We start from the raw sequence: 17,578 nt of genomic DNA, 5'->3' as shown, positions 1-17,578 counted from the left end.
GGCAATAGATTAAGAGAAGTCAATAAAACTTTAGAAGGTGAAAAACAGATGACCCAGTAATAAATTACTTAGATTTCACCTTTTTTCCAGTCATATAAGTGGTAGGTGGTGGTATGAGGAAATCAAAAAGAAGCAAATTAATTTATACCAAAGCTATATAAAGGTTTAGACTTAGAAGTATTAGCCTATTCTAAAACAGGGGCACAGGACTGGGCCTGAGAATAGAGGATTGATTAAAGTATTTATAATGTGTGAGGTCATTCTCCTAACACTCAACAAGGTCATCAGTCCAGAAGTTTACATCTGGTGAGACTGAAACAAGGTAACCAAAGGGTCTAAACCGAGGGCCTCCCCGGTGGCGCAGCGGTTGAGCAGCGCTGGTTCCATCCCCGGCTGCTCCCCACCACCGGAGGAGGGTCCCACATGGTGCGCAGACCTCTCCTGCCGCCCGCTGCTCCCCTCAGCAGTGTACTTCGGTCCTTCTGCCTGCTCTGCAACCTGCTCTGGCTCTGTGAATTCTCACCCTCCTGTACCTCTCACTGTACCCAGTGCTTGTATAAATAAATAAAATTAAATCTTAAAAAAAAAGTCTTTAAAAAAGGGGGGGGGGCCCTAAACCGAGAAACTTCAGACATTGTTGAGGGTTGGAGTGAAGTACCAATCTCAAGACAGAAAGATCAAGCTGACAAGTGAGAACTTCAGTCCTCTTCTCCAAAGTGTTCCAGAACAAAGGCAGTCAAGCTTATTATCACCATCATCATCTACCCACCTCTAAAGGCAAGTCTGAAAATACCCCTGGAAAAACTGACGGAAGAGAACACCTCCTGAAACTGACAACTGGAGGGGTCGACAATACAGCAGGCCTGAGTCCAATTACTCCATTGTAAAGACCACTAACCTACAAGCCCTCACAAAAGACAGTCTCCCACGCAGCATTTTAATGCCTCTCAAGCACGGAAAAGCCACGAGTGATGAGACACTTGAGAAAAGCCTCTAACAAGACAGAGGTTAAAACAAATTTCAGATTCCAGAATAAAAGTTAAAAGTTTAAATTTGGAAAGTGGGAAATAGGATAGAGTTCCAGTTAACTGTAGTGACTTTTTAAGAAAATGAATACTGTGTGAGAAACATAATTAAAATAAATGTTCCCTGGGTTAGATATGCTTAAGAAAATACTTGTTTGAGTTTTGAGACACAGAAAGTAGTAAATGAGTCTATAGAAATTCCATAGTAAAACAAATCAAACAGTAGATTCATAAGAAAGTAGAATGTTTTATGCTTCTAATTGTGTTGAAAAGCAAAAAAAGAAAAAAAATTAAATCTTGGATTCAACAATTTTCTCAAACACTAAGGGCACAACACATATCTGAAATAATATTCATCTCTTAATTTCATTTGGTCCTGTATTTTATTGTTGGCTTAAGGTCGTCCTTTGTCAGAATGCTTTTCAGAATTTCCAGCTGTGATTTCAAAATGGTGCTAGGACAATACTGAATTATGAAGCCATAGACAGAGAATGATGAGAAATACAGACTAAGAAGAAAAAGAAAAAAATTACAAGTCTACAAATCTTTAAGGAGAAAAAGTATCTACATAAAAAGATACTTAAAATATTCAAATAACACAAAAAAGAATGGCTTTCAATATTTTTATATTGACTATATGGCACTATGATTTATAATATATATTTTGGTCTACTGTCCATGGTTCCTGGCTCACAGCTGCCAAAACTCTTGGAATTTCCTAAGTAGTAAAAGCAACGGGAGTGTCATGTGCTATAATACTGGTCTTTTGTTCTCTGTTCCTGAAATAGTTTCAGAGCATGAAAGTAAAAATGGTATCATACTATCAATAACACACCCCTTTCGATTACACCTGAATTTATATTGATGAGATAACTTTTGGAAAGTCCCTAGGTAACCTAAGGATGCGACTGGGCTGCCAGGGAAACTTTAAGTTCCACATGACTCCCATCTCCAGGGAGAAAAGGGACAGAAGACTGCCGTCTGCAGTTTGAATGACTTAATTGTGCCTAAGTAATAAAGCTCCCAGAAAAATTCCTGAATTATAGAGGACCTGGAAGCTGTGAGCCTCTTCCCACATGCCTTGCATCTCTTCCACCTGGCTGTTCCTTTCACAATAGTTGTGTAATCTAGTAAGTTAAATGTTTTCCTCGGTTATGTGAGCCGCTCTAGCAAATTAATTGAACCTGACAAGTCGGTCTTGGGAAACAAAGATCTACAATCAGTTGGTCAAAAGCACAGGGACGGGTAAAAATCTGGACCTGTGGGATCTGACGCTGCTGCCTTAAGCTGTAGGATCCAGCTGGTGGTTAGAATTGCTTGGCAAGGGTGGGGGGATGGAGAACCACACATCTGGTGACCAGAAGTGAGTGCAGAGTAAAGGAGAAACACACAGGAGTGCTTTTTTTATATTAAGATCAATGCTGTTTGCAAAGATGTTTCCTGTCAGTTTTCAATGGTAGCTAATTCTTTTTTAACCTGATTTTAGGCAAGTCCCACTAAAATATTAAAAAAAAAAAAAACAATACTCAGTAAAGCTAGTCTAGATGTGCTTGAGTGTTATGCCCTCATGTACATGACAATATATTTTTAATTAAATTGTGATTTTATTTAGTGCAACACTAGAGTTTACAAATCTTCATGACGATGGAAACAAGATGTAGACATCAAACCTGCCTCAGTAACTGCACCAATCCACAAATCTCTGTACTTGAATGCAAAACAAGATAATGACCATGAAACCATGAGCAAAAAACAAGGGCTCCACATCACAAACTACCATGTACACCCAATGTAGGTCATTTATATTGTGGCCTTAATTCTCCTGAGCTGTAATCGGGTCATAAAATCTTTATTCCCATTCTTGCAAAGCTGAAGTTTTGATAGAAAAATAGCCTGAAATCCATCTTTATGCAGAGAAACTCAAGCAAGCTTACCTTACACCTAAGGCCCTCTGGGCATACATTCCTAGGAAGACTATATTAATCTCACAAGTATTTATCTTCTTAAGTTTAATTTGATTCTATGTTTGTTATAACCCAATACAAATTATGTAAAGACAATGTATGACACATAAAAAATATGGAAAATGGAGGGAAGTTTATCAAAGGAGAGTTTCAAGTAATAAGCAATCACACAACAGCTAAATTAAACATATTGTTTTCTTCAGCTGGTTTGCATGTTGCAGCAGACAATTTCAAGGAGTAGAACACCTGGACATAGCTCTCTTTTTGCCTAGAAGAATGCATGAATAATTGTCTCCTGAACATACACAATCATTGAAAATAAGTTTAATGTTGAAAGCCTCTAATGATCTTAAGTCAGAGAACAATATTTAAGATATTTCAGTCCTACCTACGATTATGATCAAGTTATTTAAATTTGCATTTGCACAGCTAACATGAGACTTAACGAACAAAGAGTATGCTCCCTAACACTGTATATATTCTAATAAGCTTCAATTTCACTATAAATCTAGAAAACATTTTCCACATCCATATGCGTGAGGTTATACAGACGTTCAGTTTCTCTGCTGCACTACTGCATTGTTAACCTTCTCATAAACAACTATTCAGAAATGAACAGATCAGAAGTGGGACTTTGATTTTTATGGCCATTCATTTCAGGTTTTTTACACTGTAAAAGAAAAGTCCCACTGACACGGAAATCTCCACACATGCTGGATTAGCCATTATTTTTAAAAGTATCGATTTTTGATGATTTCTAGTATTCAACACTCAGATTCATGGTGTAGAGGGCTTTTGCCACTGTGTTGACAATGAAAGAGAACAGGGTATATTACATAAACCAGGAAAGAAGAAAATCATTACATCAGAGAAATTTCAGTGGGAACGCGGTGGCACTACAGTCACATTCACAACACTCAAGATGTAATGTGACAGGGTAAGCGCTGGGCTGCGAGGCTGCCCACAGCCTCTGCAGCACCAGTTCGTTCCCGGGCCGCCTGCGAGGGTCCCACAAAAAAAAAAAAAAAAAAAAAAAAAAGGTATAATGTGAAGAAGCAATAAATCCATTGCTGGCTTATCTTGACTAGCTGGTTTTCAGAAAACACCATCATTCATCAAAGAGAAAAAAGAAAAAAGGGAGGAGGAAGCTAACGTTTTTAAGGTGATACAATTTTGAGCAAAAAAAGTGAAACTGGGCCTCCCTGGCGGTGCAAGGGGTTCAGTCTCAGCACTATGACGCTATGGCAGCCACTGCAGCGAGGGAGCTACCCACATGGCACAGCAGACTTCTCCTGTCTGGTCTGCTGCTCTCTTCAAGCAGTGTATTTCAGTAGATCTGCCAGTTCTGCTCTGCACTCTGTCTCTGGTGAATCCTCTCACCACCTCTCCCCTCCCCCCCATCTCTGGCCTGTACCCCAGTTCTTGTATGCATAAATAAATAAAATAAATCTTTAAAAAAAAAATTCTGGTGCTCCTGGCGATTTTACTACAGTCTTGTAGATATGGAAGACAATAGTAATTTTTACTCTTTTATGCAAACTCTACTTTATCCATTTCTATCATGAGTTAATTTGCAGCTTCAAATCTTATTTTAATTATTAAGATCAACTGTTTAATTTTTTTCTAAAGTATTTAAGGGAAATTAGTCTAGACGATGTACCTTCAAACTAATTGGCAGGTTACCAACGTTTTGGTAGTCTAGATACTTCTAAAATCTTCTACACTCTGTCTTTATATTACAATCACCAAGTACATGAGAGAAACTAACCATGCTAAGGGTATTTGTGCTACAGCAGAAAGACCAAAGAACTGAGACTTGGTAGCTCTGGCCTTGAGCAAGTTTAAAATTTTCTCTAAGCCTTAATTAGCTCATCTATTTATAAAAAAGATTAGCTCTGCTTCAAAAAGCTAAAATGCAACTTAAATTACATATGAAAAAGTTCTTATACATTAGATCTGTACTCTAAAGTTGGGGCCTCCCTGGTGGCTCAAGGGGTTAAGCACCACACTGTGAAGCAATCTGCAGCCTCTGCAGTATAAGTTCGATCCCCGGCCCGCCAGGGAGCAACCCACATGGCACAGCAGACCTCTCCTGACTTGCCTGCTGCTCCCCTCAGCAGTGTATTTCAGTCAGTCTGCCTGTTCTGTTCCCTACTCTGTCTCTGGTGAATCCTGTCACCCCCGCATCTCTGGCCTGTACCCCAACTCTTGTATGCATAAATAAATCTTTAAAAAAAAAAACCTCTAAAGTTAAGCATGAGCCCATATAATGATATTAAATATTAAAATGATAAATCACTTACACAAATAATTCATCATGGAAAAGATTCTCAATAATAGAATGAGCTATTGAAACCAAGTATTTTCAGGGCAGGTTTCCTGGTATCTTAAGGCAACAGAGGGATTGTTTTCACCTTCCTATAGTTAAGAATTCTGCAATATTATGTTGTGATTAAGTGAAATTTTAATTATGAGCTCTCTTCTCCACCTCACCCTAGTCTCAGAATGCAGAAATAGCTACAAGAAGACTTTACTTAACTGGCAAACTCACTAAAAACAGAGGCCTTATTTTAGATCCTGTGAATAATTAACAACTCTTTTTTCTTATTTGCTTAGATATCTGAGAATCCAGAATGTCATAGTTCATATTTTAATGATGAATGGTGTAAAATAACTCTAGAGAATCATTATGATAATTTATTTCCGTTGCTATTCATCTGAAAAGGATGACAAGAGTTGAAACCAATGGGCAGTGATTAAATCAGTCTTTGTCATTGCTCATAGATTTCTGCCCTAGTTCGGGCAAGTCGATTAGGTTACCAATATTTGGAAAAAAAGGGAAAACCATTCTTTTCCCCTTATCTTGTGCCCTGCTTGGCAGAACTGGTGTTCTTTGATTCTCTAACGTGGTCAACAGGATATGGCACAAGAAAGCTGAATACAGCATCAGAGAAAACCAGGGATTCAGTTCTTGTATTACTTTCAATTACTGGTATAACCTCAAGCAAGTCTGTTTGTTGTTTTATTTTGTTTTTACCATATTTGGAACTATAAAATGAGAAGTTTGAATAGGATTAAGTCTAAGATTTAACAATCCACAAGAACAGTCCATGAGTCTTTGCTAATCACTTAGCAACAGTCAGTGATCTACTTTCTGAAAGTCATTTGTATTGCAAAGGACGATTTTGTAACCCAAAGTTTCTGAATTCTTAGCTTCCTCATCATTACAATTTTGAAAACTGAGTCAAGTCTCCTCATCCCAGTAAGATGTTACTAGGATAAAATGAAATGTTACTAGTCAGTTCTCAATATCTGACTTGATCTTTCTGTGTGGACATGATTTTTATAATATATAAACCAATGAATTTTTACTAATTCTTCTTACAAAGAGATTTCTCATAAGGTTAAGTTTTAAAACCACATACCTTTTACACAGTTAAGTGATTCTATTTAGGAAAGGATATTTCAGGGTATGTGTATATAACAAATTAATGCATAATATATATTGTGACCCTGACTTCAAGAGAAATCTAGTATGTTCCCACTGACCGACAAGATCATAGGTCATGATGATGTAATATCAAAATAAATCAAGTTCTAACAAATGCTGGTTAATCTCTCCATCATGCCAATTCACTTAAGTGCCTTCTTTCTTGAAATAAAAGACTACTATGATGCCTGAAGAAAAACCAAACTGTTCTAGCGATTACCTTATATAATACATGATTCTGAGTTATCTTGTCTGTAAGTCTTTATTTTTTTAAAGATTTTATTTTTATTTATTTATGCACACAAGAACTGGGCCAGAGGTGTGGGGGTGGTGAAAGGATTCACCAGAGACAGTGGGGAGCAGAACAGGCAGATCCACTGAAATACACTGCTGAGGAGAGCAGCGGGCGAGATAGGCGAGGTCTGCCGCACCCTGTAGGTCAGCTCCCTGGCTGGGGTTTGAACTCCAGCTACAGTAGTGGTAGCACTGGGACTTAACCCAGTACTAGGCCACCAAGGAAGCCCTGTCTATAAGTCTTTGAAAGCTAACCGTCAGCAAGCAAACCCTTGTAACTGAATTCTAGGTAACAAACAATGGGCTTTGGATGCTCAAATTCTCCCCCCTTACTCCTAAAATTTAAGGCTACTGATGAAGAACCCAATTCCTTTGTGAAAAAAGGGGAAAGCAGGCGTTAAGTCACATACTATATTCCTTTAAGAATCTAAATTATTTTGCAGTAGAAATCAAAAGGAAGCTAAATTTAGGGAGTGAAATCTTTTTCTACTGTTGAGCCTTCATCATAAAAGTTGCTCAGAACAGAAAGAATGTATTAAGAAGCATCCCTATCATGATAAATTTTGTGTGACAAATTTACCAAAGTCAGAGACCTCTAGGCAGCTCTCTGCCTGCCTGTGTCTTGCAGATGTCTCGCTTTCCTTTTTTATCTTTCCTTAATAAACTTGCTGTGTGCTGATGAAAGAAAAACTTACATATTCAGTTTCACTCTTAGAACAACCACAATAAAGATCAACATAGATCACTATGGATAATATGTTTTGAGCCACTAAATAAATACTATATTAACAGAAACATACCTTCTCTGGCCCTAGGTTAATGAGTCTATAAGGTACTTGCTCTAGCAACCAAGTTTTGCTCCATAAAGTACCTTTAATAGAAAACAAAAAAACCAGGTTTCCCTGGTGGCGCAAGGGGTTAAGCACTATGAAGCAATCCGCAACCTCTGCAGCACGAGTTTGATCCCCAGCCAGGGAGCTACCCACATGGCACAGCAGACCTCTCCTGTTTTACCCGCTGCTCCCCTCAGCAGTGTGTTTCAGTCAGTCTGCCTGTTCTGTTCCCCCACTCTGTCTGGTGAATCCTCTCACACACATACCCCTCCCCCATCTCCGGCCTGTACTCCAGCTCTAGTATGCACAAATAAATAAATTTTTAAGAAAAAAGCAAAAACCCAAAATAGGTCCTCAACTTCTCCACTAGTTATTTCTCAATGTCCTGTCAGTTATCAGGCCCTCACAGCACCTACTGATCCTGGTCTAGGGGCACCACCTGGTGGTGAGCAACTGGAATTATCCTTCCACCATCTCATTTCTTCCCCTTTTGGAAGAACAGTACACCTGAGCTTTCTGGTTTTGCTCACAGTTCAACCAATCCAATCTTAGAAATCTCTCTTTTATTTAAAGAAAATAGGATGCCATAATGATGTAATTTACCACAGAGGGCAGAGTCTCATAGTTATAAATCCTGAGTAATCTGCAAATCCTAAGTCTACTAATTATTTGTTACTGCATAAGAATGAGAAAGATTTTTGAGATCCAATTAATGAACTCTGAACAGCAGCAAACACTAAGCTCTGTGTGTCTTTTCCGGTGTTGGGCTTAAGTCTGGAAGGTCTTCCAGGTAGGCACAGTTCCAGCTCCAGTTTGAGGAGATTAGGCCAAAGGGACAGCACTCTGAAGCTCCTGATGCTTCTTCTGTTCCTGATATGCCAGTCTGGAGGCAGAAAAAGTAGGTGGGGCAGTACTGTCTGCACAGGGCTCCAGGACAGGAGAAAAGTGACAGACGATGTCTTTTTCCTTCATCCTCTGCCCACAGCTATCCAATTTTGCCTAAAAATCCATATATACACTGGGAAACCACAGTTCTATCAAGGCTAGTTTGGCCTGTTTAGTATGAAATCATCCCAACACTTTGGGCTTTGAAGTCACCAAAGACTAGGAACACCCAGTAGGAATATTCGAATATTCCTAGCCCCCCCCTTTTCCATCCTACCTGCCTGCCTCTCTCTACCCCTTCCTCTTTTCTCTGATTTTCAGACTTAGACAGGGATTTTTTTTTTTAATCATTTCTTTCTGTCAATACTACAAGTAATCCACCGAGCTTGCTTAATTGCAACCTGATAAAACCTGATAAAGACATACTTCTTTTTTCTAAATTCACTTATAAAACAAAACCAAAAAAAGGATAAAGTGAACTCTGAAATGATATTAATCTTAATAGAGAACCAGGATCATGAAACTCAAACTTTCCCTAACCAATCTTACAAAGTTTGACTCTATCTTCTCATCTCCCTCTAATTAACTTTACTTTTTCTCAGAATTTATAGCAAAAAATCTCATTCATTGTTACTATTTTATAAAATAAAGAATAGTTAAAGAGTATTGATGGGTATTATTTTACTGTGCAATTACCATAATTGCAAAATATATATTCACCTAAATTTTGTAGGAATGGACTTGTCTAGGAACCTACAAGTCATGTCTAACAATGTAATTCAAAATTACTTTTCCCATACAAATAAACAATTGGATGTTGTTCTATAAGTTGTTGGATGCTTACATGACATGACAGTAACTCATTAGCTGAATTCCCTGAAACCTTAACTTCTTTTTTCTATTTTATTTCATCTTGAACATATTTTTTTTTTAATCTAACACGGTATTTTCAACACGCAAAATAATTTACAATGAAGGTTCCCTATTTCCAATCACAACATCAAAATCATCTAAGTTCCACACTCAATTGCTAAATCAGAGGCCTTTCCTCTAAGTTGAAAATTTTTTAATCTATTATACATAATCATTTACCCTTTCAACATTATATCTCATTATTTATTCCTGTAAGTAAATGTCTTACCCGTCCTCAAACTACTTAGGCCCTAGGATCATATGGGATATAAAGATAACTTAATACATGGTCCCAACTCTCCTGAAAAATCAGAAACTCTGCAAGACTGGGCTCACAGTCCTAAATTTTAACAATAAGCTAAAGCTAAGACACTGCCCCTTTAGATAGGGCGTGTACTCTTCAGTTTGTCCTTGCCCCGTTAACACTTGAGTCCACTCATTGTCACTACCTGCTCTGCAACATTTACCCGGGTTTTCAAACCCTAATAGAACTATTTTTTTCTGTGTTCCTCAACTTACGATAACTGAGAGACAACATATGAGTTATAAGGAGTTTCCCCTAAATCTGATATGCCTAGTTCTCCCATCAAGGAAAACCAAAGAAAACTTGTTTATTAAGAGTAAACTACATATGCTGTATTATGAAAACCAAAAAATGTACAGTGAATAGTGATGTGATACATGTGTATGAAAATTATAAGTAACTTAGTATATTTCCATGCTAAGCACAAACAAACCCAGATTCTGGAACTTTTGCCAATCCTATGTGCAAAACTAAAACAACAGACTCTTTGTCCTCTACCACAAAACTTAGCCTTTCAATATATAAAGAGCACATGAAATACAGTGATGGTTTCAGCAAAAGGGCAAAATAAACAAAATACACCAGTATGTTAAGAAGCAAATCATAATAGAAGTATTTGTTTACTAGCTAGAATGATTATTATTCATCACATTTATTTTAAGAGAAATTATCTTTTACTGCAACTTTGAGGTACTTGCTGAGATTTATCTTTTTAGTTATCAAAGGAAACTTAGCATACAAAGAACAACAAATAAACAGAAAAGAAAGTCTAACAGACTCACCCGCTCTGCAGCTGCCTCCTCCCCTGGCAGACATGCAGCAGCTGCAGCAGCAGCACAGGCAATTTCCATTAGAGCGGAGCTGGTGGGTGCATCAGTGGTGGATGAAGACCTGGGTCGGCCAGACTGCACAACCGTTGCCATCTCCTGGCCAGATTTCCTGTTGATTTGGGGACTTCCCTTTGGGGCATCTGGTTTGCCCCGCCTACTATGCAAGCTTGTCCCTCTCTTCATCTTGGGCGGCACTCGGATCTGCTGCAGGACACGATTCAAAGCTGTGGGGTGGGTGGGGACACCATCAATCTCAGCACATGTGTTCTGGCTTTCCAGATCCATTTCAGGTTCTGGATCTGCCTGAATTTGTTGCACATCGTGTGGAGACACTGAAGACCTTCTGCGCTGGTGCTGGAAGAGATGCTTCAAGCCTTGGCCAATGACATTAATGTTCTCCAGAGCATTGTGGGTCATTTTAGACAACTTTTGTTCTGATTCTGTCTGCTTTTTGGCCTCTGCATCTTGGGATTTGCCTCCAGGATCAGGGTCCTCATATAACTGTTCACTGCCCGAAGGCTCCATCAGTAGACTTAATATGCTTATTTGCAAACTCAAAAAATTTTAAACAAACCAAGACTGTCAAATTAGGTAGGCATTTGCTTCACCAGTAACTACACATGCAGCTGTGAGACGGAGGCTTCATGCCTATCTAATGTTTAAAAAGAAAAAAAAAAACTTTATATTATAAATCCATGCAGTAACTCCCATGTTAAAACAAAGAAAAGCATGCCATTAGCCAAACAAGTAAGCATTATTATTTAGTAATCTTTAATCAGAAGATTAAAAGATAGTTTCCTAAATAGCAGGTAATGAGGATAAAAAGTTCACAAGTACATGGGAAATGAAAACAGCAATGTTTAAAAAATAATCCCTGCAGGTTTCATATATGAAGAATTGAATACTGGAGAAGTTGTCTTGGAAGGGACACCATAATAGACAGTTGACAGAATAGTCATTACTTGGATAACCAAGAGAGAAAAAGACTATTCAACAATATTTATGCACAGTCTGAGATAATTTAATTCCTCTCACTCATAATAGTTACTTATCTGTGTGCTGAAAAATCAGTAAATTCAAAGAATAATAGTGAGAAGTGGCTATCCCAACATCTTCTTTTTAAAGAAAAAGAGAATTTCTTGTTATCATTCAGACTCATTAAGGTACCTAAAGATAATAGATTTGCTCATTAGAGAAGAAAATGGAAATTAAAATATTTAAGTGGAATTCTCTGTTGAAGCACAAATGAACTTCTGGTACCATGAGTGAATGATCTAGACAGATCTGTCTTCAGAAAGACTAGATCTTTGTTCAGTATCAGTTATCAAGAAAAGAGATTCAAATAAATTCCTTTCTCTGAATAGTGTCATCCTTGACAGAAGCTTCCCATATATCCACATAAATTCAAAAGCAAAGAACATAGTAACTGGGTCTTATGGAACAGCAGAGAAAAAGAAAGGTCATATGGCAACCATAAACCCAGTACTAAATGCAGGAAATTAAAAGGAAGCTGAAAGGAGGCACAAGGTCAGTACAATTGCCATGTTTATGGAAATCACATGCAAAAAAAGGGAGATGGTAGAGATGAGTTTTTTTGGAACATAAAGTTTATTTTTATATTGAGTTTTTGCAAATATAGAAAACAACTGAATTATGCACAAAAGCTGCCAGAGATAGCAAAATATTGTGGAGGAAGTTATTTCCATATTTTCTCCTAAACTTTTTGTTCAAAGGACATTAAAACTCCCTGTACACCAAGTATAGTACTTTCAACAGTCTAAGTCACTACCCAAGGAAGCTCCATAAAGGTCAGTTCTGTAAAATAATGCAAACTCATTGCCACCAAGTAGCAATCTAGAAGACATAAATTAGCTGAATATAAGTCCACTGTGAATCCAAGACTACTGGAGTTCAGAGGGACAGAAATGCAAATCCACTAGAGTTTTCTTCCTGTTAACTACTCTCAGAAGACTTTTTCTTCCCATTTGTGTGGACAGTCACTGTGATTCCGCTGTCCATATTCTTTCATGCTTATTTCCCCATCTCCTGACTTCTTCATGACTCGGGCATAAACTGGTAACAAATATCTCTCATCAATACCTCCCAACTTTCTAAGTACCTCAAAACTCTTTGTTCCTAAGCCAGGCAAATTAATAGCAGTCATGAGAATGGGAAAATTTATTGCCTTTCACTCAAATTCTTTGTGACCACATTGAAATCTCTCCACATCACTGGGGCCTCTTGTCCTTTTCCTGAGTCTGTATTCCTTTTTCCCTTTTCCCTTTGGGAGACCCAAGAAAGAAAACATTAATTCTTATTAGTGATTTGTCGTGGCCTCTATCAAAATTTTCTGGGGCCTCTTTTGGGCAAAAATGCTGCCAACAGTATATGTATTTAATTATCTTCACCCTTCCTCATTTGTTTGTAATGCAGACTAGTAGTTCTTGAGTGATTTCCACTCTGAAAACCATAGAGCTCCTCAGAGAAAAAAGGCTATGTAACGAAGATAATCCGGTAATAGTGTACATCAACTAATCTCTTCTTGCACTGGGCTATTTAAACCCTGAGAAGACGAGAGGATGTGAAAGCAGCAGGCTGATAATGAGGGATTTGCTTTTTTTCCTTATTTGTACAGCACTGGCTACTAATACAACTGAGTCTGTTTGTGTTTTGGAAGTAAAATATTTAAATAAGCTTCTCCCATAAAAAATACCGTAAGTAAAAGGATGATATCAAGGTTAGTTGGAAAATCAAATGACCCACCTGTCTCATATATAAAGGTATTAAGAGTTTATTACTCAGCAAATCTGTTGCGGTGATATTAAAAAAATCAAGTGACCATTTACTCCTTACTTTTAAAAAATAGAGAATATAGTATATTTCAAATGTCACTAGCTTCATTGAGATTTTACTAGCATTTGTACATCATTTATTTTTCAAATAATTTGAAATGATTATTGATTACAAAGAAATGTCAGCATTCCTAGCAAAACAGAAATAGGGTGTCAATTTCCAAGCTAAAGACTGATTAGGTTATCTATACAATTGCAAAGATGACATAATAGTAAATAATGAATTCTGGGATTTCTAGAGACAAGACTTACCTTAATCATACCAACTAGCATAGATTCACCTAACATGGAGCCTAAAGAAACTTAAATTGAGTTTTAAACATCATGTTGTAAGGTAAGAATTTTGAAAAAAACAGAAACAAAAAAAAAAAAAACCAACCTACTGTAATTCTATGAAATGTAACCTGATATTTGTAAACTATACTTGTAGTTATTATGTGCATTAATACTGCAATATCAACACAAGAAATAAGGTCAAAATTTTGAGACACTAAAATTTTCAGTAGACTAACACAAAATCCTTAACATCACATTTCAATATATGTCAAACACCAAGAAAGGTCAAATTCTGTGCCAAAAATACCAAACAAGGTAATCTTCTCATAAGTAGCTACATAAAATTGCTGACAATACAAATGTGAGCATTAATGGAATTCAACATTGTCTAAGATTTTTAGGACTCCCCTATATTCTTTTATCAGAATTCAAATCAATAGTAACTGCTATTCAGTTTATAAAATTCTCCACATATATAAAATAACTGAAAACCCTGGTATAATACAAACAAGTTCAACTGTAAAGTTGTGTGCTAAGATGGGAATGTTGGCTTCTCTTATAATAACTGGGCTTCTCCAAAAAGTAATGTCTTACAAATATACCAAAGGCAGTAGGAAAAGAAACTGTCTTTTTTCCCTTACCAAATTAGGGGTGGGAGGGGAGAAGGGGGTTGAGTGATAAGGTGACTGCTGCTTTTTGGTTTCACTATGAAACAATTTTAATGACTATGAATACTTGCCTTTATCACTCTTCCTCAAGCACTTCGATAATGTACAGGAATTCTTTCAGGAAAAGCTGAAAAGAAAGCATTAAGAATTACAAAGTAAGAAATTATGACAAGGGAAACATTATGTATAAACACCACACACACACACACACACACACACACACACACACTTAACAGCATCAATCTCCTACTGGTTGGAGTAAAATATTCTAGGGATTTTCAGTATTGGCTACTTTTTCAAATATATAACTGAAAAATTAGAAAGAAGTTATTTTGGGGGAAAAGACTTACTGGACAGTACTTAAAGAAGAAAGTGGCATGTGTAGGCCTCCCTGGTGGTGCAAGGAGTTAAGCACCGCACCATGAAGCAATCCGCAGCCTCTGCAGCACGAGTTCAATCCCCGGCCGGCCGGAGAGCAACCCACATGGCGAAGCAGACCTCTCCTGTCTCTCCCGCTGCTCCCCTCACCAGGGTACTTTGGTCAATCTGCCTGTTCTGTTCCCCACTCTGTCTCTGGTGAATCCTCTCACCCCCGCACCTCTGGCCTGTACCCCAGCTCTTGTATGCATAAATAAATAAATCTTTAAAAAAAAAAAGTGGCATGTGTAAGAAGAATAAAAACTTTAACTGATAATAAATTAGCAATGGGTATTCCACTAATTAAAATCTTAAAATAACATGAAATACAAAACCAGTATATCAAAAGCATTGATACAAATATTTTTTCAAGTAGCTTGCTTCTGTATCTGCAATGCTACATTCAAAATTAACTCTAAAAACAAGATCTACATACAATTGAGAATCAAGAAATATCAAGAGGCTTTAATTGAGCTTTCAAGGATGAGACGAGGGATGAATAAACAGGAAGATATGGGTCAAAATTTCCAGGTAGAAAGCGGTAAAGATAGTATATTTGTGCACCAGTGAAGAAAGTAGATAACTACAGTCAAAAAATACACATTCTGAGTCATCTGGAGAACTGGGTGGCTGGCTGGCAGATGTTTGAGGGGACTTTGCATTGTTACCTTTTTGTACCTTATAAATTTTGTATCTTATGATTGTACTATTTAAAAGATTAACATTTTTTAAAAGAAAATGCTTATTTTAATCTCTACGATAAGCATTTAAAATACAGTAAGTGTATGGGCCTTCCCCGCAGGGGTTAGTCTCAGCACTGTCAAGCTATGCCCAGCCACTGCAGCATAAGTTCCACCCCCAGTCTGGGAGGTGACCCACAAGGAGCAGTAGACCTCTCCTATCTTGCCTGCTGCCTCCCTCAGCAGTGTATTTCAGTGGATCTGACTGTTCTGCACCCCACTGTCTTAGGTGAATCCTTTCACCCCCAATACCTCTAAACAACACCCCAGTTCTTGTATGCATAAAAATAAACCTTAAAAACTGACCATATATCTATTTTTTTCATAACAAAGTAACATATGGATGAGAATTTATTCATAATATATTTTTAAGTGTAATGAGGTGGGGAATTAGTTATAAAAATGTAATACACCATTATTCAGATACATGAATATATGTGTATAGTACAGACTGTGTTTGTCCCAGTCTACGGTGTATAAATATGCATCAAAATAATCTCAGTGGTAAAACAAGATTTAAAATATAATTAGGATAACCCAACAAACTGAATAAACATTTCTCTACTGACCATGCAAATGGCCAACAAACATGGGAAAAGATGTTCAATGTCATTAGGCATCAAAATCAAAATGCAAATCAAAACCACAATGAAGTAGCACTTTGCACACGCAAGGATGGCTAAAATTAAGACAGATAATATAACAAGTGTTGAAAAGAATGTGGAGAAACTAGAACCTTCACATACTTCTGGTAGAAATGTAAAATGACCCAGGTAGGCAGTTCTTCAAAAATGCTAAACAGGATACTGCAATTCCATTCTAGGTATGTACATGTAATCCATACAAAAAATTTTAAACAAATCTTCATAGCAACACTGTTCTTAGTAGCTAAAAAGTGAAATCAAAATGTCCATCAACTGACAAATTAACAAACTGTGACATATCAATACAAAGGATTATTACTTAGCATTAAAAAAGGAATTAATACATGCTATAAGAATGGAAAAATATTGAAGACATGCTAAGTGAGAGAACTAGTCACAAAGACCACATATGTAAAAGTCCGTTTATATGAAATGTCCCTATAGGTAAATCCATAGAGATTTGTGGTTACGTAAGCCTAGGGCAGTTAGAGGAGGGGCGATGAGGAATGACTGCTAAATAGATAGTTTCTTTTGGGGTGATGACTATATTCTGGGATTACATTGTAGTGATGGTTGTACATTTCTATGAATATACTAAAAACCACTGAAATGCATACTTGAAATAGGTGCATTTTAAGGTATGTGAAATATATCTCAATACAGCTATAAAACAAGATGTTAGTAACAGGGCAAGTGGGTGCATGGAACATAGGAACTCTGGGCTATCTTTGTTTTCACTTCTCTGTAAATATAAAAATATTATATATATTAGTAAATAAGATCACTTATATTAGCTTAAGTATGAGGAAAACTAAATTAGCACCATAGACCTTTAGAAAAATTCACACACACAGTGTCAGCCAAAAAAAGTGTTGAATAAATTCATAGTGTTGAATTTATTCATTATGTTTATTAATGAGGTTAAGCCTTGTTCAAAAGGTTATGAATGCAACAGCACAGGTAGAAGGAAGAATAGAATTCACAGACCCGGAACAGCACATTATTCATGTGGTCAAACAATTTTCCTTTTCTTACTTACAATCTTTCAAATAAATTTACTGTAAAATAGGCCAAGAACTGTCAGGGAAAAGCAAGTGCGCGCGCACGCGCACACACACACACACACACACACACACACTCTGCTGGTAAACAACACAATCATTTTATCAATATAAAGCTATTCCCTCTGCAACCTAGATTAGTATTTTATTGTAAAAGTACTTTAACACAATTATGCCTTACATGTTTCTAAAAGGCTAAAAACCTTCCAGCTCATACTTTATTATTACAGTCAACATTCAAATTAAGAGTGAAACAAAAAAGATGTCAACATTTGTTTTTATGAAATTCTTGTATCGATGCTAAAGCAAAGTGTTCAAAAAAGAGGGTAGTGACTGGAAAGAAGCATAAGGGATCTTTCTAGAGAGAGGAAAATTTTCCACAT

General features: G+C 37.1%; 1 protein-coding gene across 1 annotated transcript in view; it reads right to left on the bottom strand.

The window, feature by feature from the left end:
* TMCC1 (transmembrane and coiled-coil domain family 1) overlaps positions 1 to 11,340 on the bottom strand; it is a gene marked incomplete at both ends in the record, with an annotated part of 102,382 nt that extends 91,042 nt beyond the window's left edge. The window contains one exon of the mRNA XM_084247105.1: positions 10,490 to 11,340. Coding sequence (XP_084103231.1) covers positions 10,490 to 11,062 — 573 coding nt within the window. The remainder of the gene's footprint in view (positions 1 to 10,489) is intronic.
* Between the last annotated feature and the right edge of the window lie 6,238 nt (positions 11,341 to 17,578).

Source organism: Talpa europaea (assembly GCF_964194135.1).
Source record: "Talpa europaea genome assembly, chromosome: 11".
NCBI classification, from domain to species: Eukaryota; Metazoa; Chordata; class Mammalia; order Eulipotyphla; family Talpidae; genus Talpa; species Talpa europaea.
The sequence above is the reverse complement of the archived record's forward strand: the minus strand, read 5'-3'. Positions and strand labels throughout refer to the sequence as shown.